Source organism: Dermacentor silvarum, chromosome 11 (assembly GCF_013339745.2).
Source record: "Dermacentor silvarum isolate Dsil-2018 chromosome 11, BIME_Dsil_1.4, whole genome shotgun sequence".
Taxonomy (NCBI): Eukaryota; Metazoa; Arthropoda; class Arachnida; order Ixodida; family Ixodidae; genus Dermacentor; species Dermacentor silvarum.
In genome coordinates, this window is record NC_051164.1 from 117,016,414 (window position 1) to 117,043,670 (window position 27,257).

The 27,257-nt window shown below is 50.7% G+C and overlaps 2 protein-coding genes across 2 annotated transcripts in view; both read left to right on the forward strand.

Moving 5' to 3' along the window:
- The first annotated feature begins 23,585 nt into the window (after positions 1 to 23,585).
- On the forward strand, positions 23,586 to 24,074 carry LOC125941620 (transcription factor RFX4-like). The gene is made up of 2 exons (XM_049659336.1): positions 23,586 to 23,700; positions 23,756 to 24,074. The coding sequence occupies exons 1-2, from the start codon at positions 23,624 to 23,626 to the stop codon at positions 24,072 to 24,074; spliced, it is 396 nt and encodes a 131-aa protein (XP_049515293.1). The 5' UTR covers positions 23,586 to 23,623.
- A 79-nt stretch (positions 24,075 to 24,153) lies between these two features.
- The window catches only part of LOC119433333 (transcription factor RFX4), a 51,612-nt gene continuing 48,508 nt past the window's right edge, over positions 24,154 to 27,257 (forward strand). Inside the window, exon 1 of the mRNA XM_037700482.2 lies at positions 24,154 to 24,478. Within this exon, the coding sequence (XP_037556410.2) occupies positions 24,252 to 24,478 (227 nt within the window). The 5' untranslated portion in view covers positions 24,154 to 24,251. The remainder of the gene's footprint in view (positions 24,479 to 27,257) is intronic.

Sequence of the window (27,257 nt, forward strand, 5' to 3'; positions counted from 1 at the left end):
CAATTGACTATTTTAGGAAATAGCAGCCGTGGCTGCTGCTGAGTTCTTCGTTCTCCTCCTCTTCTATCTCCTCTTTGCCACGTTACAATCCCCCTTTCGAAGACGAAGCCCACTGGGAGAGTCACTGTTCTTCGGCGGGGTAGTAGCGCTTAAGGCGTGCAACATGAGCCAGCTGGGTTTTCTTGGAACGCCTATCTGTAGCCAAAACCCGTGCAACCACGTAAGTAAGGTCGCTCAGGCGATCTAAAACAACGAACGGGCCCACACAATGTGACAAGAGCTTGCTGCACAAGCGACGCTTGCGTTGTGGGGTTAGCAGCACTAGGTCACCTTTTTCAAAATAAATGGCTTGATGGGATCTATCATACCGATCCTTCGAGCGGTTTTGCGATGCCAATGTGCGGACGCGGGCTATTCGGCGGGCTTCCTCGGCGAGGCAAAGTGTCTTGGCGACGGAATCCTCAGCGTCCAGAGAAAACGGCAGAATCGTGTCGAGGAAGCTCCGCGGCGATCGAGCATAAAGCAGATAGAAAGAGCTGTAATTCGTTGTCTCATGATTCGCAGTGTTGTAGGCGTATGTTATGAATGGCAACACATCATCCCAGTTCTTGTGGTTAGAGGACACATACATGGATAGCATGTTCGTCAAAGTTCGATTCGTGCGTTCAACAAGACCGTTGGTTTGTGGACGGTACGGCGTTGAGTGACGAAATTGTGTTCCACATAGCCGAAGCAGCTCTTCAACAGCGTCGGCCACGAATTGACGACCGCGATCACTTATGATCACGCGCGGTGGGCCATGGCGTAGGACGACATAATGCAACAAGAAAGCAGCGACGCAAACAGCGGTAGATGACGGCACTGCTGCGGTCTCTGTGTAGCGTATAAGGTGGTCTACACAAACGATGATTTATCGATTTTTATTCGATGACCGTGAGAATGGGCCGAGGAGGTCCACGCCAACTTGCTCAAAAGGTGCGTGAGGGGGAATGATCGGCTGCAGAAGACCTGGTTGGGCGGTTGAAGGTCGTTTCCGCCGTTGGCATTTGTCACAACTAGCCACATATTGCTTTGTTGTTTGACGCATGTGAGGCCAGTAAAATCGCTCTTGCACACGCTGTAGCGTACGGGCGAATCCAAGATGACCTGATGTTGAATCATCATGCATAGCATGTAGCACAGCACTACGGAGACTCTCCGGGACTACAAGAAGAAAGCGAGCGCCACTTGCAGAGTGGTTGGTTTTATATAACAAGCTGTCACGTATGGAAAAACCATCACTGGCTTTCGGATTCAGGGCCATCACGAAAAGAGGTTCCAGATTGACGTCGTTGCGTTGACCCTCCTGGAAGATGGTCGCGTCCAGAAATTCAGGTGCAATAGCGGCCAGACAGTCATCGAAGGTGTCTTCAGAATTTGCCGTTGGCAGTGGTAAGCGGGAAAGACAGTCGGCGTCAGCATGCCGGCGGCCGCTTCTGTATTTCACTACAAAGTCGTACTCTTGTAGTCGCAAGGCCCACCGTGCTAGACGACCAGACGGATCCCGAAGGCTGACCAGCAAGCATAATGGATGGTGATCAGTGACTATGCTGAATGGGCGACCATATATGTAACAGCGAAATTTCTGAACAGCAAAAACAGCTGCAAGGCATTCCTGCTCAGTGACTGTGTAGTTTCGCTCAGCATTGTTTAAGAAACGACTGGCATAGGCAACAACGTGTTCGGCGTCGTTTCGCCGTTGAACAAGTACCGCTCCAATGCCTATTCCGCTGGCGTCAGTATGAACTTCGGTAGGGGAACACGGATCAAAATGACGCAGGATATGGGGTCTGACGTAAGTAAGAATTTAAGATGACGGAACGATGACTCACATTCTGGTGTCCAGTCGAACTATACATCCTTTTGCAACAGACGCGTCAACGGGTGGACAACGTCGGCGAATTTTGGGACAAAACGACGGAAATAAGAACAGAGTCCCAGGAAACTGCGCAGTTCCCGCGCTGACTGCGGAGGCTGGAAGGTACTCGGAGGTTCATGTCGGAGAATGACGAAACGCAGCAGAAAAATACACACTTCGGTGGCAGTAGCCGATGGTATAGCAGCTGTCTCACAGTAGCGTGTCAAGTGATCGGCACACACGACAATCCAGCGAATCCCATCAGATGACCGCGGGAATGGACCGAGAAGGTCGATGCCGACTTGCTCGAAAGGAGTGCTTGGGGATGGCACTGGATGTAGTCGACCAGGCGGAGCGCTTGCTTGCTTGCTTGACCCTCATCCGTGGCGCTTACCCACTACGGGAGAGTGGCCAAGAAGCCGGCGGTTAAAGGGAAGGGGGAGACGAAAAAAAAAAAAAAGCTAGACGAAAAAGTAAATCAGGGTGAAGTTTATGATATTTTGGAAAGAGATTTACAGGGCACAGACAGAAGTACAATTATTGTAATTGTATATAAACAGCAAAAAAATTTTGGTGGTATTAGAATAATTTTGAAACAACAATTAGCGATTTATCCAATTATTTATTTCGAGAATTAACTGGGTAGTCTTTTTGTGTCACAGATATAGTCACAGAGGGCCACGCAGATGTTCCTGTGGCTAAAGCCCATTGAAGAAGCCCCGAAGCAGAGGATATATTGAGTAGTTAGAGAAATACATAATTTACGGCATGAAAATTCGAATTTCTTCCTCTGATTACTAAAGCGACGACAAAATAATGGAAAGTGGTCAATGTTTTCGGGTTCCAGGCAGGTAGGACACAGAGGGGACGGTGCCAGACCGGACCTGTATAGGTAAAAATTTAATGGTGGGCGGAGCGCCAGCCAAGATTCAGCTAGCCTGCCGCACGTCGTCTTCCTCTTCACCCGTCTTGGATGCCCCACAATCTGTTAAGGCGTAAACCTAGCACGCACGTAAGAGTATCACAATATAAAACTTTTTTTTTCGTATTCATATTACTCTGTTGGACCTAAGCTGTTCCTACTTACAAAGTTGTACAATGATTCTTGTATTTAATTGCACGTATGTTTGTAATGTATGCTATGTATGCGTAATCCATGCCATTGATATATGTGTATACTAGGTATATATTTTATGATATGCTACCTTACCGTTGAGCAATGCATGGGTGACAGGGCCTTAGTCAGGCAGACTATGTTCTGCCATCCAAGACGTTCACTGTGTCTGAATCAATGCTGAATAAATAAAAAATAAATACCTGATTAGATCAACCAGGCTAGGTGACTATTTGTCGCCGCCCCGTTTCAATGGGGATGCCATTAAATCATCATCATCATCATCATCACGGGAGAGCGGGCACGCACACGCACAGTCTAGGTTGCCTCGATGCCCTCCTCGCCCACCGCTCCCCTTCCACTGGGAAGTCGCGTTTGCTCTCCGCCGCGCGTTCGCTCCCCGTGAAAGCGAGCATCCCTCGCCCTCGCGCGCTTTCACGCGCACATAAGTCGCGTTTGCACTCCGCCGTGCGTTCGCTCCCCGCAAAAGCGCGCGTCCCTCGCCCTCGCGCGCTTTCACTCGCACATAAGTCGCGTTTGCTCTCCGCCGTGTTGGCGCTGAGCCGTGCTCCCTCAAGGGCTGCAGAAGATAGCGCCAACCTTTCCCTTTCCCTCAAGAACCACTTATCATCTCCGCCGTGCGTTCGCTCCCCGTGAGAGCGCACGTCCCTCGCCCTCGCGCGCTTTCACTCGCACATACAGCATACGGCCAATGAGAGTTTTTTTCTACAGCCGGACGCGACCATCGAAGAGTGAGCCATTAACAGCTTCGCTGTAAAAGTAAACTTTTGGACGTGACGCCTTATCGCTGAACCGGACGGCAGCTTCAGGCAGCACGCTCGAGCGACGCCGTCGCGACCAGGAAGCAGTTCCGTCACCCTGGCCAGTTCCGCAGGATAGGCAGCGAATCGTAGTCGTGCATGAGGACGCCGTCTCCAACATGAAGCCGTGGTGGTAGCTTCGGTGTCGCCTCGTGTGCAGAGCGCAGAAGCAGCAAGTACACTATTGCAATTTAACAGGGAAGAAGTTTGGGCGTGTTGGTAGGTCATTGTAATTTCAACTGGGGATTCATAGCGCCTCGTAGCGCCTCGTCCTCGTGTTGTTTTAGCGCTATGAATCCCAGTTGAAATTACACTATTGCACGCCTAAGTGCAAACACTGGACGCAAGCCACGGATCGCTGAGCTAGCACAATGAGCGGCAGTTCAACTGGTGGCAGGTGCAATTCAAGTGACAACCTGAACAGCAATGCAGATGGTAACTTGGTGATCGATCGAGGTGATGATCTGAGTAGCAACGTTTGTGTTGACTAGAATGGTAACGATCAGCGTCAGACCCTGACGTTGCCGGTGGTATAGGCTTTGCTCTACGAGTCCTTTCGGTTGTAGGGTATGTTTTGGGCATCGTAATGTATCTGATGCTGGCTTGTCGTAATTCGCATTTAGACTCGTTGCTGCATCGGCAGTGGCCTTCCATCGCAGGCGCCCTTGTGGTTCGACGTAGCATTTGTGCAATAGGTGCACAAATGCAATAGGTGCACGCTGGTGTTGATCTTCGCTGGACCGTTGTGCACGAGCATTCATTCCGGAAGGGCGGCGCCTGTACACCTGCGTCTTGACGTAGTTGCGTGTTGTCATGCTTGTACTCGTCGTTGAATTACCGTCCGGAGTACGTGAAACCATCGTTGGCAATGTGCGTGAGCCTCGTCTGTTACGCTTGGACAGCCTTGTAGGAGGTGGAAATTTCTTGGCTTTAGGAGACTTCGTCGGCATCGTCTCTGGGAGGCACTCTGGGAGGTTTCGGCACCAACTTGATGAGTAGCAAAACAACGACGGGGATTAGACCCGGACGTCTGACTCGTTCTTCATCTGGCAGCAACTCAGCGAACAGCGCACGTCGCCGCTGCGCGTGCTCGGCGCACGTTCTTTATTTGCAACAGGGCGGTCATCGTCCCGTCGTGATTGGTCGGTGGTAGTGAATTGAGCTTGCGGCACTCCTCCGCGCAGCGGGCAGCTTGACAGGGTTCGGATGCGTCGGGCCGGTACGGAAAAATGGTGTCGAGTGTGGTCGATCATTTGTGGCCCTACAAGAGAAGGAATGGCCAAAAGCCTGTAGTCGCCTGCGGTGAAATGTTGCAGGCATACATGACGAGAGGCAGAATGAGGTCCCAGTTGGTGTGGTCGGAGGCGACGTACTTGGAGAGCACTTCTCCAGGTGTCCGGTAGGATCTCTCCGTCAAGCCATTAGCAAGAGGAGGGTAAGCGGTGGCGGTGCTATGAACATTCAGCGAGGAGTGCGTTTAAGACTTGGGAAAGGAACACACGTCCTCTGTCGCTCAGGCGCCCCGTGACGGAGAATGAATTGCTGAAAGACGCAACGTCACGGGCTGGCAGAGCGGCTGTTTGCGCGTATACTGCGTCAAGTGGTCGATGGCGACGATAATCCAGCGGTTCCCGGAGGACGTGCCTGGAAGGGGCCCAGAAGAGTCAATGCAATGGGAGATCCTGGGAGGGCATGGGATTGGCTGGAGCGGACTGGAGGCATACTGAGCAGAAGTCTTGCGGCGTTGGCATTGCGGGCATGACCGGATATACTTGCGCACAAAGGTGTACATGCCACGCCAATAAAACCTGGAGCGAAGCCGGCTGACAATTTTCAAGCCACCCCCGTGTGCGCATTGTGGATCAGCACGGAAGACCGAGCATATTTCTGCATGCTGATGTCGAGGTATGACAAGTAACCAAAACTAAACAAATGAGTTGTGGCGCGAGGAAAGAAGAAGGAAAACCAAGGGGAGACAGGATAGGGCGCCAAACTTTCAACTAGTTTTATTTCCAGCACATCACCCAAATATATACATTTCCAAAAATGCGCACAAAGACAAGGGCGCAGCATGTGTCACAGGCTACCTCACTGCGCTATCTAAAAACAAACATTCACTTTTGTAACAGAAGGCACGCAGACACAACCATCACCCTTCCTCCTTATGTGATTGGCCTCGAGCAGTTCACGGGCTAACACTTCTCTGCTTCTTCCTATCACGCGCGTGTCATCAAACCGTGGTGCACAGCCATGCGAGGCACAATGGAACGGCAGGTGTGAACCCACACTATTTTTAATCGATAACACATGCTCCCTTAGGCGGTCATTAACACAGCGGCCTGTTTGGCCTATATACGACTTGCCACAGCTCAACGGAATTTCGTAAACGACGCCCACCATGCAACGCAGTACCGGCTTACTGGCGTGCTTCTTTCCGCATGAAAGCTTGGCCTTTTGAGATGAAATGCGGGCGCATTTCAAGGGAGTTATGATGAAAGCGAAATTCCGAATGATTACGCGTGCGATGCTCTCACCATTGAGCTACCGCGGAGCCATTTTCCATTCCACTTTCTGGGGAATTTTTGTTTTACAGCTAGAAGTAACCCTGGGAGTGTTAGCCAGCGCCACCACTCACAAACCATGGCGGCGGATGTGGAACATCATTTCTGCTGAGGCGTCAAGAGCACGTGATTTTTTTTTTTTTTGGGTGAGGGGGAGGTGATGGCAACTGGCCAATAAACCCACATATGCTACCTGAAGGCATCAATGTTGCCGGATTTGAGCCCTCGTTATGTAATGAACGAGAAGAAAGGGAACCGAGGGGCCCGATTATTATTAATCATATCATAAGAAGCCAACAAACAATGACACCAAGGACAACATAGATAGGGGAAATTACTTTTTTGTGACGCCTGCGGTAGAAAGGATGTGGCAAGTTCAACTACCGAATATTCGAGTGTGTTGGGAAACGCCGCGGGGGCCGGGTTTCCAGTGAGCAAGGTCGGTCAAAATTCGTTATTGATGTCCTCGTAATTGTATTCGAATGATAATTTTGATCATGGTGCTAACTGTTACAATAAAGAGCAAAATTTTCTGCGGTTTTAAAGGCTCATGAACAGTCATACGTTTTCATAATTACACGTTCATGGGCTAGGATGATATTAACAATACATGAGTCCGGGCTGACCACGACTGTGAGGGCGCGTAATGTTCTCGACGTGGAGAAGCGGAGACAAGATGACGAGATAAGTGTTGTCGGTCTCACCAAGGGTCGGGGTGTTGGACCGTTGACCGGGCGACCCAGTAGCGCACCCAGGATCTCTGCCGGGGGGGGGGGGGGGGTTGACAGTTTGCCTTAGTTTGCCAATACCACCTAAACAGCACTAATTTCAATTTCTTCACGGGAAATTGTCAAAAATGCGCTTTTTGCCCAAGTTTGCGAGTGTGCAGACGATTGCGCTTCTTACATCTTCGATGCAGTACTCAAAAAAGGGGTGTAACTCGGCCTCAGGGGGGGGGGGGGTTACAACCCCCGAAACCCACCCCGTCGGTGCGCCACTGGGGCGACCAGAGCTACCACGCTCTGGCGTGAAGAGAGAGCTCGGCGGCACGGGCAGACGGCAGCGGCGTTCTAGCCAGGCAGCTGGGCATGGAACTCTGCTCACGTTCTGTCCACGGGCACAGAAGCTCGCCGGCCTCAGGCAGCAGCTGACGATCGGGCAGAGTGGCGACGCCAAGGAAGGCAGGGGGCTTGGCAGCACGGACAGACGACGGTGGCGTTCTGGCCAGGCAGCTGGTCGTGGAACTCAAGCCCGACTGCTCAAGTTCTGCCCACGGGCGCAGACGCTCGCCGGCCTCGGACAGCAGTTTACGATCGGATGGAGTGGCGACGCCCAGGAATGGGTTGGCAGGAGGCCCCGGTCGGGTGAAGTCCTGGTAGCTCGGATCTGGAGCCCGAAGGCCCGTCTTCAACTCCCGGCCCCGTGGCCGACCTTCTCCTTGCGTCGCTTCCTGGAACTCTCCCCCTTCTGCCAGCGTGCCTCGCTTTTCTGCTGCTCTCGCCGATTTGTCAATATCTCATTGGCTGCTTGAAGCTCCGTGTTCTCTTGCGAATGGATGTCTTTTTCTTTTGTTATTTTTCTTCTTGCGCCGCGTGTTCACGTGCAGTTCTTCGACGTTGTCGTCTTTCAATCCAGTACGGAATTCGCCTCGGCGCGCGCATTGTATGTCGTCTGCTTATTGTCTCCAACCACCGCACGATGTCGCGCACTCCACACACCCCAACCTGAAGGAATTTTGCTGCTTCGCTATCTAAAGGACAAACTTCACTCGGCGGGGAACTTTATCGAAGCGGTCAATGAGTTCGGACGCGTTGATGCCGACGTCTCTGTGGGTGTATAGAAGCGCCAACAGGATCATGCGTTCCACAGACATTGTAGAGCGCAAGTAGTTTTTAGGAGCGAAGCTCCTTAGGCTCTCACGATGTCCGTTGTCGCCGTCGTCGTCGTAGCTCCCCGTCGCGCACGCAGCGCGCATACCGACCGCGTACAGGTGTTGCGCTGCGCCGGCGCCGCTCCGAAGCTCCTCTCCGAGCAAGCGCACGTCATGTGCAGAACCGTTCGCAGAGCGCTGGCAGCGCGCATACCGACCGCGCGCAGGTGTTGCGCCGGCGCCGCGCCACTGTCGCTACACTTAGCACTGCAGTATAGAGGAGCGCGAACGTAAGCGCAAACGTCGTGACTCTCATCCTACACTTCGAGAACGAGACGAAGCAGCCCAACGGCAACGCCGCGAAGCTAACCCCGAGCTACCAGCACGAGAAGCAGCAGCACGCCGGCAACGGCAGCAAGACCCCGAAGCGAAAGCTCGAGCAGCAGCCGTAATCGTCCAAGGAGCTTCGCTCCATCATCAGCATTCACTTCGTGGATCGGCTGCCAATCTTTTTCGTTATTGCATGTTTGAAGATATTCTCTCTGCGCTGACAGTGGCCACTGGAAGGGTGACTAGAATCTGCAGCAGCTTGTACACATTTACATAGAACCTGCAGTCGCAATGAGAGAGGGCATCTGTTCATATGCTGGGTAGCTGGCTTGCTGCTTTGTTCACCCACTTTGTCCACCATGTTCTCCCAAAGTAGCCCTCGCATTCACGTCCTGCGCAAGAACGACCAGGAGTCGACTTTCTGCTCCTTTCTCACGAACATCTTGCATTGGTGGTATTGCGGATGGTACAATTACAGAAAAGTCATTTGAGATAGCCCTGTGCTTTTTGAACCGTTGGTGTACTGTGCTAATAATATGTGGTGGAATGAACTCAGTTCTATGGAAATATTCCGCAGAATTTTCTGATGCACGCTCCCACGATCCCGCTGTCGGACACCGGTTCATCGGCTGGCGATTTCCACATCCAGTTTTTACAGCGTAAGCTGTTATGGGCTCATTCCAATAGCCGTTTCGACATATTCTACTACACTCTAGTTTCGGTTCGCGATGCCGCGCGTAACCGCTATCGCCGGAAATGCGAAAAAAGTACGCGTTTCCCGCCGGGATCGAACCCCAGCCCGCAGCGTGGGAGCCAGATACTCTACCACTGAGCCAAGCAAGCTTTTTTTTTTTTCCTTTATTGCCGGAACTTTCACTTTGTGGACACCAATTTCAACAGTTCTTGCCAAAAAACAAAATACATAATCATACATATACACATACTTTCACAGTTGCATGCATCCATGTTGTGCGGTCAGCCACATTTTGGCTGCCACTGTCATGTCAGGTTAAAATTCTTTTAAAGTTGCGAGGGGCTCAATCCTCGTCAGCCAATCCGGGGGGCATTCCTGATCTTTAATTACATCGATGAATTTGGAAACACCCTCCCAGAAAAGTTGTCGCGCAGGCCTTCGGTCAGGCTCACAATAAAAACCTGCCATTCGAGCCCGCCATAAACAGTGGAGGTCCATTAGCATAATGAGGTCCAAAGGCAGTCCGTCCTCATTTTCTACAGTTAAAAATCTAATACCTAACGAATTTAAGGGCAATTCTTTCTGTAGTGTTCTTTGAAGAACATCCCAAAAAATGTCACAGTTTCGCCCTAAGGGCGAAGCAATGAATGCGACAGCAACACAGCAATGTCATACGAAGTAAGGTGAGCGGCTTTGGTAGCAATATGAATTGTAGTAAACATGAGCTGATTAAGTAAGCAGGTGTGCTGCGGCGTAAGTAGACCGACATGAAGAGAGACTCGATGACCACGAGAAGGCGCGTGTGAAACGGTGGTGTTGATGAGAAGCGCTGCCCGTGGGCAGCGCGTGCGAAGGGACACACCTGTAGCGCTGCACTGCCGATCCGGGCAGCATTGCATGTGTAGCGTGCGTTGGAAAATGTGGCCCGACTATTACTAACTGTGGTGTGAGCGCGCACAAACAAACATGAATAGATCACACTGAATGACTGCAGACAACTACTGTCAAAACGCTGGCAGCAAGCGCATATACGCCGCAGCGGGCGAAGGTACGTGCGGTCTATCGCTTCAACGGAAACTGAGCGGCGAATGCACAGCGCATAAAGGTCAGAGCCATGTGGAGATGAGAGACGGTGCGGGGCGAGCGACGAGCGCGGTTGTTGGCAGAGTAGAAGTGCCCCCCCCCCCCCCCCCCCGCTCCCTCCGGCGCTCGCTTCCCGCTTCCTTGCTTGCGCGTGGGAGATTGAGTGCGTTCGCTCTCCGTGACAGCGTGCGTCCCCGCACGCTTCCGCTCGGGCATACGGCGCGCGGCGAAGATTTTATCTATACGGAACCTCACGGCGACGGCGACGACGAGGGCGACGACGACGGCGACGCCGACAGCAGAAATCCGGTGGAAGTGTCCATATAATTGCTATCGCAATAAAATACACCCTTTCCCAACAATGCAAAAATACGTGATCGATTGTTTCCAGTTGTTTACATATAAGACAGTTTGCTCCCCAAGGTAAATAAAAACCCTTTTCTTGTAAAAAGGCCCGTACTGGCAAAGTCCCGGTATGTAACTTAAAGAAAAAGGATTTTGTACCTGGCTGCACCTGCATTTTTTTAACACGCTTTAAAACGTCATGTCCCTGTTTTCCACTGTTTATGGCTCTATACAAGGGAACCGGTATGATCATGTCAAGTGTATCCCTGTATAATTTTTTCCGTGACGCCGAAAAAAGGTAATCATTAGAAAAACGTACGGATAGAAAACGGACACTGTCAACTACTTCCCTTAGGTACCCTCGAAGAGAAGCAGGCATACTTAAATTGCTTACCACATAAGCCGGAAGATGCTTGCTCAGTCGCAACTGACATATTGTGCGCAGAAAAGGGTCGCGCACGTCTCGAAAGAATGTAAACCTGTTCACTAGCTGTTTAACGAAAAGATGTGACAGGCCTAGGCCCCCGTCTTTGACTCGCTTAAGCAAGTTCATACGGCTACATCTCTCCCATTCTGATGCCCAAATGAACACAGCAAAAACGCTGTGGATTTTTTGCACATTTCTACGAGAACAGTATAAAACTTGCATGACGTACCATATCTTGCGTATTACAAACAAGTTGCATACAGTGGCTTTCGCAAACATTGACAGATAAGTGCCTTTCCAATTTGTTGTTTTTTCCTTAATTCGCTTAACTTCCTCGAGCCAGTAGTCCTCAATACGACATTACCATCATCATCATCACTGAGCCAAGCAAGCGCTTGCTATCGGCCAGCGGAAATTCCCTATAAGCAAGCGCGCAGGGGCAGACGACCCGAGCCTCCGCCAGTATGGTGGCGCCATCTAGGTAAGGTGCCTGCAAACGCAGCGCGCGCAGGCGCAGACGACGATATGCGATTCAGACGAGGCGCGCAATCAACGCGCTCCCGAGCTGCCGAGCCTCCGCCAGTATGGTGGCGCCATCTAGTTAATGTGCCTGCAAACGCGGCGTCCCTGACATGTAAGTTGTAAGGCTTGATCGGGCTCGGCAGACTGCTGTGCAGAGAGCATTACAAGCCGCAGCTCGCCGTCGACGCCAGGCGGACAGTTCAGATCGTTCTCGTCAAAACGAGGCGAACAGACTGCCGAGAAGACCCTGTTGTGCGTGGTGCCCAAATTGGAGCTACTCTTGAGCCGCTCTACCAGCTTACGCTGTGACTGTGCTGCGTGTGCCGCGCAGGCCTGTGACTTTTTTTTGCCAGTTCCTGTACTTGTGCAAAGATTTTTGGGAATAAAGCAGTCGCATTCTTGCGGTCATTTCCGATCGCCTGCTGTACCACATCTATGTCATCAGTGGCGGCGCTCATGTCGATGTTACTCGTCTGCAGCTTCTTTGACAGAGGCAGAGTCACCGCTAACACATGCTCCGCCACATGCAGGCTCGCAAGGAATGCCGGTGACAAAAGTGCCAACGCTAGACTGTTTGTCTGAACTGGACTTTCGCCACTGTCGTTTAATTTTATCTCCTCGAGTTCCGCGACCACAGGTTTAAACAGATTCACAAATGAAAGAACTCCATCGTGCTTTTCCACACAGCGCGTTTCACATAATCCCAAAAGTCGTTGCCTTGTGGACTCAGGACACATTAAACTTATCATTTTTCGTAAAACGTGTGAGCGATTAAGAGATTTGCGGAAAAGTTCAGTGTTCAGCGGAAGTCTTCAGCGTTCCAAATCAGTTTCGGATATCTGTGATGGAGCACGCCGCACAGAGAACTAGGTTGAGGGAGTGGCTGATGCAATGTTTGTATAGTACGGCTGGATATTTCTTCCGAACGGCAGCTTGCACACACTTCGTTTTATCAGCCATCGAGCTGGCACCATCATAACCTTGCCCACCAAGATGATGCATGTTAATTCCAAGGGCTAGGAGAAATTTTATAATGGTGCCGGCGAGGGCTCTGCCACTTTGACCCTGATTGGCACAAAACATAAAAACACTTCTTCGATGTCATTGGCATCCTTGTTTAGGTACCTTGTACAAACAGTAAGCTGTCTGATTCCACCAATATCCGTCGTTTCGCCAGCAAGTACGGTGAAGCAGCTTGCATCGTTTACTTTTGCAACTAGGCTTTCTGTGAAAATTTCACCGCAAGTTTCTATAATTTGGGTGTGTACATCTGGGCTTAAATACGAGGCATTGTTGGGGCAACTTTCTAAATGGTTCTTCAGATCGCATACAAAGAAGCGTTCTGAAAATACCAGTATTTTCAGCGGGGGCTTTGCTTAAATCCATAAGACCACTGTCCCTAAGGACACGGAGAGCCAGACCTTGTCGCCCGCGAAAAAAAAAAAAAAAAAAAGGACCGTCTCAATAATAGGCGTTAACTTCCTTCTGTTTTCTCCTGTTTTACTTTGCGTGTCCTGATCCAGCTGATCGATCACATCGGGCGCGCTTCCTGAAAATGTTTGGAGAAAAGTATCAGCTGTCAGCTGACAGTCAGGGTGATATTTAGTATTTTCGTGCGTGTGTGAAATATTTCGAGCACGTGCTTCCATTTCTGGAAAAGCTTGGACACGAGCCAGGGCTCCAGTGCGCGCATGTTGGCCCAAGTTTATAAGAACATTAAACCCATAAAGTTCCGGAATTGAAAATCTAAAGCACGCCTTTGGAAATGTCAGTGCACCTTTCGCGTCAGAAGCTTATAAGAACTTTATACCCATAAAGTTTCGGAATTGAAATCCATGCGCTCCGTAGATTCCGCGGCCGTCGCGAGATGCCGTGACGCGCCCGCTCGCCATCAAAAAACCCTTGAAACTTGGTGCTCGGATGGGGCTCCTTGCGCTAAGAGATTCCAGGTGCATGGGCGGTGCACGAAATCCAACCCGAGCTCGCAATGTTCGCGCCGAAATGTCTTTTCGAGCGTCAAAAAGACATTGTAGACAACATTCAGAATGATTCCCGGCGTCGTTGCTTGTTTTGGTCGGCGGTGCATGACAGTACGAAAAAATTTCTGGAGGGTCTGAAGCCCCATTATCCCCCCCCCCCCCTTCCCCTGGCAACGTCCCTGGCCCTCTTGTAGGGCGGTCTAGTCGAAAAGATCTGTAAAATGTTAAATGGAACTATTTTCTGTTGTCAACCAAGTTTCCTGTGCTATTATTATATCTGTATAAGTTGGTTAGTAAGAGAAAGCAAATCTACAGAAGCTGATAATAGGGCGCGGCAGTTTCATTGAAGCACCTTTAACAATCCTGTGATGAAGGTACTGCAGTCGAAAGGGACTTTGATACACTATCTTTCAAGGTAAAGTTCCACTGGCCTTAATCAGACTACGAGTGGGGAAATGAGGAAGAATCTTCACTGATAGTAGACACAGCTCTTTTTTTTTTTCTTTTTTTTTTTTTTGAGCACGACCGCTATGTTCTGCGTCTTTCATTTCACAATCTTGTATAGTCTGGATGTCAGAAGCAGAGTGAGTGGGAGGGGAACTATAAACTATTTTACGGAAGCGTTTCTGTGCAGCTATGTTGGCTGTTAACGCTGCTGGTTTCCGTCTTTAACAGCGAAGTGTACGTTACTACAGCCGTTTCGCAAGCATGAAAATAGTTGTACAAATGCGGTCAGCCTTTTATGACCATGGTACGTGACTTCACTTCTCATAAAACTGAGAAATTGTTTGTGTAGCAGCCCAAGATGGCGGCACCCATTAATCGAATATAAAATAGTCTACTGGACGCTGTGCCATCTCCCGAGATAATCGCCAGACTGTTGTCCCGAACCTATGAGCTGATTTACTACAGAGCATAGACCAGCAGCTTCCATTAGCGTATTTATTTGCGAAGAAATAGCCTCTGCGATGCTTTCACCAAGGTTCACCTACAACTGATCCATTGCCTTAGCCACGGCCTTTTGAACAGCATTTTCTATGGCTGCAGTGAGAGATAAGTCATGGTGCTGTATTATGTTCAGCTGCAACTCCAGCATCGCCAAATGTTCTTTATTTTACAATATTTATAGCTCCTCTTTTGGAGCAATGTCTTTTGTCCATAACTTCTAGTGTCTGTACTTCTTGGGCCCGTACAGAACAGTTGGACTAATCAGCCGGATGGTTTCCATCACAAAGGCAGCATCACTCGTTTTCGGAAAAACAATCACTTGAAGCGTTACTTTCCCCGCGTGTGCAGCACGGGCAGGTAGAAATTGGAATCAGCTAGCGCAAGACGGGGGTAACTGGAGATCGCAGAGAGAGGTCTTCGTCCTGCCGTGGACAAAAATATGCTGCTGATGATGATACTATGGCCAAATCGCCAGCAATTGCGACATTGAAGCGGACGCGGCGCAAGTGGCTCTACTCTGAATACAAGGGGCCATACCTTGATTTCTGATGGGCAGGAAGTGCCAGCAAAAGTGGCTATCACTCATTCTGTTGGTACTCTGTTATTTTCCAAGACTCGAATACAGCGATATACGGCAATCACGCCAGCCGCAGCTAACTTTTACAATGTTTCTGTGGGAGTTAGACCTGAGTCGACAGTCTCGACACCTCGTACTACTCCCCTAGTGCACGCGAGGTGAGTAGGGATAAACGCACTCACCGGAGTGGCTGCCAAAGATGTGCACTCGAGTAAATCCGTAACAGATGTCTGGTCTGGCGACCTACAAACAATGCCTCCACGGCCGAACTGCCTTACGTCCAAGATGGTTTGGTACAATGGAGTAGCAGCATGAATAGCCTCCTGGATAGCCTGAGGGTTATTCAATCTGATGAAGCCCTATTCGAAGGAACAATTGCCACGGGGATGCTGGTTACAACGCTGCGTGGGAAGAAATCCAAAGGTAGTAGGGAAGAGAGGAAAACCCGGGGAGTTGTTGGACACCAGCCCAAGCTGAAATGGGTAACACTAAGGAGAGAATACGCTAATAACGAAAAATAAAGATGACGATGTACGTGGCTACAGCGCACGCGGCCTTCATCTTCATTACAACATATATTCTGGCCATTTATAAACACAGCGCCGAGACATGTATCATGCAGATGACAGTTCAGGTTAGATCTTCAGTAAAGTGTATTTTAAATGTACATGCCAAATTCTTGCTCGTATATCCCCGATCATTGTGGTAGCCTGTGGGTAATACAAGCATTCAATTTTGTTTGTTGTCAGTGATTTCCTTTACTGGTTGATACGGTCGAAGTGAGAAGTTTTTACGAGCAGTAGATGACTGCACGCTCGACACTGCTTAGCCTCGCCACACCCATCCTTACAACAAAATAAAGATGTTTAAACAAATTACTAGGGGTCCCTTATGCTAAAACTAAGACGACTTGAAGGCGAAAGCCCGAGCGCCGCTAACTCAATGACACGACGACCACTTTTTTTTTTTTGTTGAGCCATCATCACTCTGAAACCACAATTTACAGTCATTTTTGAAAGTCATCATTTTTTTGCAAGTCATTCTTCCTATGATTCACCAAACTCGAACCGTGATTCAGCACTTCTTTGCTGAGTCGTCACTCTCACTTGGACCCTCAAATCTCACATATATTTTTTCCAAGTCACTCCCTCAGTCAATAACCCCTTGATTTACTCTTAATTCACACTTGATTCACACTATCACTGCTTGGTTCACCTTCATTCACTCTATCATCTCGGTTTCACTTCCATCACACTTGGCTTGCTCTATTACTCCAAATTTCCAATTTTCATCACTCTTGATTCACCCTAACACCACTTAATTCACCTTCATTCACTCTTAATTCACTCGCATTTACTCTTCATTATCTTAGCTTACTCTATTTCATCATTACCTTTTGTTCGACTCACCCCTTTAATTCACCATAAATTCACTCTTAATTCACCTCATTCACCTCTCAGTATAGCCATTATCACTTCAGTTCGCTTGCTTAACCATTCTTCCACCCTTAATCGCAGTTTCGTGCGCATTATCGCCTCTTATCCTAAGAGGACCATTTCGTGTCGACGACGCGGTTCTGAAACGGCCCTGAAACGGAGACCTCACCATGAGACATATAAGGCTTTCGCCTTAATAAAAAACAACCTTCGTAAGTACGATTTATGCGACCGTAAATGGGAACCCGCCGTGGTTGCTCAGTGGCTATGGTGTTGGGCTGCTGAGCACGAGGTCGCGGGATCGAATCCCGGCCACGGCGGCGGCATTTCGATGGGGGCGAAATGCGAAAACACCCGTGTACTTAGATTTAGGTGTACGTTAAAGAACCCCAGGAGGGCTAAATTTCCGGAGTCCCCCACTACAGCGCGCCTCATAATTAGATCGTTGTTTTGGCACGTAAAGCCCCATAATTTAATTCATTTTTAAAAACGGGAACGTGTGTGTGTGTTTGACGTACTACATACACCGCGCATTCAGTTTTGTTAGCAATGCGACGTTGTCGCTGTAGTGCAGATGTTCTCACGCGATGCCTCGGCGAGCAAAGCTGAAAGACATAAAAAAAAGCACGCGACCAGCATTCTTAGAACGTGGCTCCGTAAACCTGCGCTAAAGGCCATTTTGATTTTCCATCACACCGCATGCGAAGAGCCCGCCCGTGTCACATCGCATATTCTGTAAAGGCCTCTCGGTTCACAATCGCGCAGGCGCCGCTGTAGCGATGCAAGTTAAATGAACCGCCGTGAAGCGCAGCCGAGTTGATAGCGCGTCGCTCGCGTCTCGGCAAGACGCGCTTATCAAATGCGAAATCTACGCAGTTCCCTGCAGTATCTCAGAGCATGAAATCTGAGCGGAGCGTAAGAGGCGCTCTGCTAAAACTGTCTATTGGCAAGCGCGCCGGATCGCACAAGCCAGCGCCCTTAAAAAGGTCTAGAGAACACGAGCAGCACAGTGTTACACAGTTCTACAGGTCACTTGGACATCATCCGTTTCTAATGATCACGTTCAAGCTTTGAGTTGGCAAGAATGCACGAATCTCTACCGCGGAAGGCATCTCGGGTAATGCGTGCCAGCTGCCATAATTTGTGGGTTCAGCTTCTCCTGATTGCATCCCGTCATCCGTGGTGCACGCTTTCCAGGAAAGTGCGGCTGCGGACTGAGCGGTGATTTCTTGCACAGGGGTGCGATCGCGCAAACAGCTCGCTTTCCGCACGTTCGGTTTGGCTGCTACGTCACAAAGTGGAAAAGCTGCGGTACCGCCCTGCTGTCTCTGACGGCCGCTGACGCAATCACAATTCTGACCGATCACAAGAAGGCAAGCGAAGGAACGGAAAAGCGAGCTGTTTGCGCGATCGCACCCCAGGTGGCAATTAAAGCTTTAGCGATGCGCGCACACACCGTGTATGCTTTGCAAATGTGACAGAACAAATTAAAAACTGTCAAGAAGAATGTCTGACTTTATTATATAGCAATCGTGCATTTAGATGAGAGCATACATTCTATAGGATACCGTGCCACTGGTACGCCAACTGGTATCGATCGAATGCTAGCCATCAGCACGATTAAGATAATCCTACACACAACCCGCAGAGAATGTTGTGGGGTCCCGGAACAGAGCTTTTTTAGAGGACGACGAGTGCGCATACCAAGCGTACACTACGAGTGTAGTCACACATAGTAAAAGCTGCGGTTTAGATGTCCACTGTTACGCTAAAGCTATGGCAAGGACGGAAGAAGAAGAGAACGAAGTGCGTTTGTCTTTGCAGCGGCTCGGTGTCGGCGCGGCCCCTTTTCGTCAATTCATCTTTAAACGCACCCCATCGTAACAGCTTTGGTGGAGGTGCTGGGTAACCGTCGCGGAACTGATGACTGGGATGCGCGTTCATAGTATATAGTTTGGCGCTCTTGAACGAGGAGCGAAGTTGTAGGCATCTACGGAGGCGGCGGTGATGGACGTCTCACCGAAGTCGCAGTGAGAAAATGGCTCTCGAACCCGCGGAGTCGAGCGGGTATGACATGGCAAGAACTTTATTTTGGTCCAGAGAAACTAGGGCCCGAGGGCAAAAGCCTCCAGGCTAAGTCGGTGGCTCCGCCCACGAAGGCACCAGTAGGCCAAAGGCTTTCCCGATGTCGTGAGCTCTCCGGACGGTCAGGAGTTGATCTTGGAGGGCTTCGCTGGATATGCGTCGACTCCAGTCCTCCTCACGGTTGAGGTCCGAAGCCCTTTGGTTGGGGCACAGCCAGAACATATGATCAAATAGACACCGAGTGTGTCCACAACGTTTACATTCCGCGGGAAACTCCTGGTCAATTTTGTTAAGCACAAAAGGTGTAGGATAAGATTTAGTTTGCGTCATTCTTAATGTAGCTGCCTGAGCTCTGTTCAGCTTCTGACGGGGGGGGGGGGGGGGGGACCTCCTGCTGTCCCTATAGTGTGAGGTGTTTTCGTGAAAAGTACTAAGTGGGTCTTCGTTGGAGCCGCAGTCATCCTGGAGCAGTTCCCGATCTGATGCGCGGCATGTGAGATCCCGCGCAGCAGAGTGAGCTTGCTCGTTAGGATTGCAGCCATTGGGGCTGACCGAGTGGCCCTGATGAGCCGGAAACCAGACTAAGTGTGAGCTACCCAGTTGCTGGTAATTATGAGTATTAACACTGTGTATAAGCAACTTGTGTGCTTCCATTGAGAGGAAGCCGGCGGAGTAGTTCCTAATAGCTGTACGGGAATCGGAGAAAATCGTGGAGCTTCTCCTCATTGTAATTGCAAGTGCTATGCTTGCTTCTTCGGCGGCATGAATGGAGCTGGTTCTTAGTGACGCCGCACTTATTAATTTACCATTCTCATCGACCACGGCAATAGCGTAGCGGTTGCCCGATCCATAACTAGTTGCATCGACAAAAAGAGCTGAGCTTTGTTGTTTGTGCAATTTACCCAGAATGCATTTGGCCCTGGCGTCCCTTCTGTCCTTGTTGTGCACAGGATGAATATTTCTAGGTATGGGGTCGGACAAGTAATTGTGTCTCCACCTCCTTGGGTAGTTTGAATTTAGAGACGTCTCCTCCTCGAGGCAGAATTCCGACTTCATCTAGAATTTTGCGCCCTGACTTAGTGTTGGATAGTCTTGCAATTTGTGACATCGAATGCCCCTCAATGAGCTCATCTATAGTGTTGTGAAGTCCTAACTTGTTGAGGAGTTCGGTACTCGTTCCGTGCGGGAGCCCCAGAGCCCTTTTGAGTCGGGAGCGTATAAGTGCGTTCAGCTTAGCTTTCTCTCCTTTCCCCCAGTTCAGGTATATGATGCAATGTACGTGACATGACTGATGAAGAATGCCTGATATGCTATGATGAGATTGTCCTCCTTGAGACCTGCATTTCGATTTGAGACCCTGCCCAAGAGCCTCAAAGTACTGTTGGCCTGCCCTGTGAGACGGTTTAGAGCCGTAGCATTACAGCTCCTTGCGTCAATGAGAAGACCCAGAATTTTAATTGTGTCTACTCCAATTGGTATGACTCGTCCTGTGTTGTCTGTAATTTTAATTGGCAGAGTTTCTAAAGGCGCAAGCCGCCTCACGTTGTTCAAGCTCTTCGCGCACCACTTGCCGAATAACTGACGCAAGGTCGGATGGAGCTGGGACCATGTCAACACTTAGTTACGTTGGCCAGGCAGCCGAACTTCGGTGTGATACGCCGAGCTTTCAAGGCTTTAAGGCTCATTCACACCGGCGACTTGAGGAGGTCGCGCTACCATTTGCGACTCGCGACCAAAAAGCGACCGAAGGCGACTGATGTTCACACCGGCAAGCTCGGCTGATCGAGCGCGACCGGCAAGTCGCAATCCCGGATATTATCGTTCTCAGCGAGAACTCAAGGAATCTACGCAGTTCGCGCGCACTTCGCTGGCACTGTGTAAATTGGTTTCGCGTTCCGGCAACAGCCATGGATTTTTATTCGAGCGATGGCTGGTTTTTAATTCGCGCGAACAGGAAGACGTCGTCCCTGTGCTGATGTGCTCTGCTGTGGCAGCGCGGAAGCCTCCGAAGAAAACGCGACGCTGGTGGGTGCGCCCGTGCCTCCGCTCGCGTAAAGTGGCCGGCCACGCAAGCCGCCTCCTGCCCGAACTTTGTGCGGATGACAACGAGTATTAACGAGAGCAACTTGTAATTTCTAGTCCGCATTGCGTGAGCTTCGGTGCATAATAATGTTCACCCGCTGTATCGCCTTTGGGTGGCGTGCTCATCCAACGAACGGCAGCTGGAAAAAGGGTTTGTGTTGTGCTTTCTTTTCCTGCTGTTTAGCTTCCAGCGAATGCGCCCGCGTACATTCGACACGTTGCTGTAACTGCTGCGTCCCATCATCACAAGACAAGACACCAAATACCGGCCTGTAGTCTGCATATGGTGGCGTGGACATTGCATTTGGCGTGGAGGACGCTGGATAAAAACACATAACATCACTATCGGCGCGGCGCTGATTGGTTGAGCAGCTTTGCGACCACAGTCGCGCGACTGAAAAATCGAGCAGCGAGCGACTGGCCCAAAATAGTCGCTTTTCGAGAAAAGCGACCATTGGCGTCCATTTGCGACTGGTCGCTTTGCGACCAACTTGGTCGCGCGACCACTGCCAGTCGCCGGTGTGAATGAGCCGTAAATGTGCGACAGTATACAGAATGACGTCACTTACGGAGTCCCGACTGTCTTTTCCGATGAGGAACTGGTACACGTCCTCGGCGATCCCTTTTAGAAGATGAACAACTTTGTCCTCTTCTGTCAACTGAGGGTCCAGGGCCTTGCACAACTTGAGCACTTCCTCGATGTACGTCGTGCAGGTTTCGCCGGGAACTTGGGCTCGCTGCATTATTAGGGTTTGCTCAGCACGCATCTTTTTAGCTGCCGGATCTCCGAAGCACTTCTTGATTTCATCTACAAACTTTTCCCACGTCGTCATGCTTTCTTCGTGGTTTTCAAGCCACACAGGCGCAGTTCCCTTGAAGAAGAAGGCAACGTTGTTAAGCTGAGCGGTCGCATTCCAGCCACTGAACCGACTTGCTCGTTGGTAGAAGCTGAACCATCCGTGCACCTCTTCCCGGCTTTTCCAGCTCGTAGCTCGATGTAGGGCTGCCATGGGTAGCTGGAAGAAGGTGGCGGGTTGTCGCCGTCGGAAGCCCTCTCTGGTGGATTCGGCGAAGCTCCACGGATTGCGCTTCTGCGGGCGCTTCGTCGTCGTTCTTCGGGGGCGTCGTTGTTTTACCCCGAACCGTCCACCAGAGCAAATATACGTACCCACGATCTTGTTTCTATGCCCCTGTTTTATTCGGTCCTTGCCTTTGCAAGGCGCGCTTTAATGGTGGGACTCTGATAATGCTACGCTCTGTGGATACACGCAGCCACCGACGGGCAAGTGCGAAAAGTGTACCATATCGTTCTATCTGTATTTCTACGTGAGGTAACCACCATTTCCGTGCACTTGACTGGATTCTCGGCAGTGACATGTTCGACGCATTGCAGTGTATACGTTGTCGTCACGGTTAAATGTGTGCACGGTTCAAAGACAGAGTTCAATAAGTGTATAGCAGTACCAGTAGTTGGAACATAGCAACGTAATTAACAAAATTGGTGCCATGGAAACGTCTGTCAGTCGCCATTAACGGCAATCGATAATATTGAACATACAAAGCTGGCGGTGCGCGTTTTTGAATTTAGAAAGTGCGATGACGCCCTTCAGTTAGCAGACGCGACATTCGATTGGACGACTATGCTCTTGCTATCGCCGCCGCCGAGCTGTACTTTGATTTCGAAGGCCAATTTAAATTTTCATTTCCCTTCAGGTTAATCGTTTGCCTTTCTGCCTGCCTGTCAGCACTCACGTGACAATATACAGCGTTATCTATATTTATGAATTATGCACCTCCTGTAGACTGCATTTCTGGCGTCAACTAAGCTTTTCTTCTCTTCTTTCTGGGGCGGGAACTATAGTCAAGCTGTCTGTTTCAGCTTTTTTTCCCTTACCTCCCCCATCACGTTGATGGAAAAAATAAAGGTTACTATTATTAAAGGTCTTACGTGCAAAAACCAGTTCTGATTATGAGGCACACCATAGTGGAGGTCTCCGGATTAATATTGACCACCTACAACACAAGTTGCTTGAAGAGGCGGGCACTACTTGCAATGAGGGCTTGTTGGTATGGCATCTTCTGCTTTGTTGCAGCGCAGGCAGAACGACTGGACAATGCACAAAACAAAGCGCTTTGTGTTGTCTAATCTGCCTTTCTGCGTGTCCAGTCGTTTTGCCTGCCCTACAACAAAGTAGAAAACTACTTGCGATACGAATTGCACAGTCGTGTTCGACAATTAACAAATCTGACAATTTAACTTTGTAGTTAACGCTTTAGAGCGCATAACCTGATTTCGAAATTGAAACCGAGCCGTACATATAATATATATCAGTTTAGCAGAAATCCTAATCCTAAAATGAGACACACACACTTTGGGTGTGCGTCATTAACCTAACTGCAAAAGAGTAGCATCGACCTTGACCATGCGAGTCGTGGAAAACGAGACACAGGTCCATGCTTGTACAAGCGCAGACCAAGTACGGCGCAGTCCTTCGGTGCACAACATACGAGGAAGGACTATCTATCGGTTAAGTTAAAACGCGTCACGTCCCAACTAGGCAGACGCGAAACTAACGAACTGATTGTGCGATGATTAAAAAACCACTCGATCCCACTGATTGCCCTTGCGGGGCCAGAGCCGCTTGCCTCTCCGCAGCAAAGTCGACCGGCAACGCATGCAAAGCATGGCTCAGCTGCACCGCCGCAAATCCCCGCTTTCAATGGACCATTCAAATATTCCAGCTATGCCGTAGGCGGGGCAACGCCGGCGGAAGGCGGGACGGGGACTCCTTCGGTGGGCGTGGCCTCGGACCGTGCGCGCGGCCACGCACAGCCCGAGCGCGCACACGAGCATGCAGGACGACGCCAGGCCGGTCAAGAGCGAGTGGGGCTGGCTGCGACCCCACTCGACGCCCGCCACGCTGCTCTGGTAGGGACGCCGCGGGGCCCGCGGGCCCTCCGCTGACGCAGCTCCGCTGTCGCAGGCTGCAGCAGAACTACGAGGTGGCCGAGGGCGTGTGCATCCCCAGGAACACGCTGTACCTGCACTACGTGGACTTCTGCGCGCGCAACGCCATGCAGCCTGTGAACGCGGCCAGCTTCGGAAAGGCACGCCGCATGCTGCACGCCCCGTCGATGGCAGCGAGTGACGATAGCTTCCGGCTCACGCAGATCATCCGGCAGCAGTTCCCGCAGCTGACCACGCGGCGCCTGGGCACCCGGGGCCAGTCGCGCTACCACTACTACGGCATCGCGGTGCGCGCCGGGTCGCTCTACTTCGAGCCTCCGTACGCCAAGGGGTGAGTGGGGCGCCGGTGCGCTGCCGCAGCGCTCAGCAGCCGTGTGTGCAGGGCGGGCGGCCACCGGCGCCAGCAGCAGCAGGGCCCGCCGGGCCGGCTGCTGCTGCCGGAGTTCCCGCGTGTGCGCGAGCTGCTGCTGCCAGCGGGCTCCGACGCCGAGCCGCTGGCGGGCTTCGTGGCCATGTACCGGGGCCACTGCCAGCGGCTGCTTGACGAATGCGCGCAGCCGCACGAGCTGGCGGGCGTGCTGCAGTGCGTGGCGCACTTCTGGCGCCGCGTGCCCGCGCACCTGGCGCCCCTGCTGGCCTCGAACGCCCTGGCCAACCTGGTGGGCGTCTGCGACGGCCTGCTGTACGGCGCCGTGGCCGACGCGCTGCTGCCCACGTACGCGCCGCCCCCGCACGACAGGTGCGTCTACCGCTTGCGTGGCAGCGCACGCTGCAGTCAGCGAGGACGGCGATTGCCGCTTGAAAAGTGAAATCCCACAGGTTGTCGCGCATTGTTGGTGACGTGCAGGTTCAACACTGAGGCCACGCACAAAAATCACTTCCGGCGCTTATTCGGTTGTGTTACCTCGGTGGTTCGAACGAGTAGGTATATGTAACAGATATGATGGCGTAGTGGGCTGTTTCAGCAGACAGAAAGAAACACTGAAAGCACCGTAAAATGGTTTATGCAGATCGACAGCACCATATAAACGGGCCCGATATCGCACACACCAGAATTATGTCATGAACTCTTTAGGGCGGTACTTGCCCTTGACAATAGCGGATGGCGGTTTCGCGTCATTGTGTTCAAATATCACGTGTCTGCGCCGAGATCTCGACCGCTTTATCGAGGACGTCGCCCGATGGATGGATGCTATGAGCGCCCCTTTGAAACGGAGCGGTGGGTTGCGCCACCAAGCTCTTTTTCTTATTTTGCCTAATGTCTTACCTATATCTTCTTTTTTAACACACAAGTAATTCCCTGCATCAAACTTTCTGAACCGCTATTGGGAATATTGTTTTTGTACATCTCCGTTGTTTGTGGTCTCCCTACTTTTCTGCCACCAATCGCCTTTTAATAATTTCTATTGCGGCCATGTTTACTTCTCCCTGCTATCCCTAAACCTAAGGGCTTCAAGGAGGCCAGCTGAGCCAAAACCGACAGCTGGGTAGACAACTTCACATTTGTATGAAACATGTTCTATCGTTTCCCTAGCTTTACCGCAGCAAGCACATTTCGAAGCGAGATCAGGATGCCTTAGAATGCATATAGTTATAAAGCGAGGTACACCAAGGAATTATTTTTTTCCTTGGTCTACCTTGTTTTATAACTATACGCATTCTAAGGCTTCCTGATCTTGCTTCGAAATGTAAAAGCTTCCCTTTGAGTTATCATAAATTGTTTCTTTCCTGATTTCGTTTTCACCTCTTGTGTAGCTACTCAGAGCCTACTTCTTTTCCATTCCGCCACCCAGGAGATTGTCTCAGCCTCTCCGACTTTGATACTTGAACACTCTCGCAAAACATTTACTTTTTCTCATATTTCTCAGTCGGTCTTCGTAATCAATTTTACTCTGAGCCACTTCAAAACGTGTCCGGCCCACATCACCCTGCACAGCTTCATTTGTAGTCTTCCCGTGCCTGCCCAATGCGAGGCGTCCCACTGACCGTTGGTTGCTATCGAGTCCTCATTGTACCCCTGACTTCAAGCAAACAACCGCAATTCCAAATGTAAGTTCTGGAATCATACCCCGGAGCCCCTCGTACCCATTGTATATCCCCATAACGCTCTGTGTTTCGGTATGGCCGCATTTCTCTTCCACTTTACTAATATTTTTTTCCCTGTGTTTACAATATCTATTGCCTTCGTTTATCCATACACCAATATTGTTACGGGGTGTGTATAGAAGGCGTTTATTGCAGGGAGCCGTAGGGCAAGTTGGTGCCGATACTACACGTCGTCCTTCTCTTCCTCGCTGCTCTCCTAATGTTGCTGCTGATGCTGCCGCTCCACTACCTTTGACGCACTGTAACATGGCTCCTCTCGCAGACGAAGCCCTCCGGGCGAGTAGTCAGTGGGGCTTTCGTTGAATAAACGGCTTCAGGCGGGCTACATGCGTGATGTCGGTCTTGGATGACCGTCTCCCATTGGAAGTGAGGGGCGCAATTCACGTCGCTGAGACGCTCAAGCACAATAAACGGTCCAACATAGCGAGCAGTTTTTGACATAGACCGCGTTTACGCACGAGAGTCCATAGCCACACTAAGTCACTCGGACCGTAAGTGACTTGCCGGTGTCGTATCGGGATTTGCACTGCTTTTCTGAAGCTAAAGTACGTAATCGAGCGATGCGCCGAGCCTCCTCCGCTCGGCAGAGAGTTTCCGCGATACAAGCGTCGTCGTGACTGCCAAAAGGAAAGATAGTGTCCAATGTGTACCTCGGCGGACGAGCGTAAAACAGGAAAAAACGGACTGTATCCAGTGGTCTCATGTTGCGCGGTGTTGTATGCGTAAGTGAGGAACGGCAATACTTCGTCCCAGTTCTTGTGGTCCGAGCTTACGTACATGGAAATCATGTTCACAAGTGTTCTGTTCGTGCCTTCTGTCAGACCATTGGTTTAGGGGTGATAAGGTGTTGAGTGTCGCAGGTTGGAGGCGCACAAACGCAGATGTTCTTCAACAACACTAGCTGTGAACTGACGGCCACGGTCGCTAATGATCACTCGAGGGGGAGAAATATAATGCAATGCAGCATAAACTGTGAAACCTCGCCTGCAGTTGAAGAGGGTAGTGCTGCCGTCCGAGTCAGGTAGTCGGCACATACTATATGATCCAGCGGTTGCCTGTGGAAGAACGTGGGAACGGTCCTATGAGATCAATGCCTACTTGCTCAAAGGGGGAACTGGGTGGCACCACAGGCTGTAAGAAACCGGCTGGAGCTGCAGTAGGTCTCTTGTGACTTTGACACACGGCGCAAGTGGCTATGTCTCCGCGGTCTTGCGCATTTGAGGCCAGTAAAGCCTTTCTTTGGCACGATGGAGTGTCCACGTGGAACCTAAATGACCTGAAGTTGGATCATCGTCCACGACGCGCAAAACAGAAGAGCGGAGGGCTTCTGGCACCACTAGAAGAAACTGTGCAGCTGTCGCGGAGAAATTCTTCTTATACAACAGTCCATCCCGAACACAAAAACTACATGA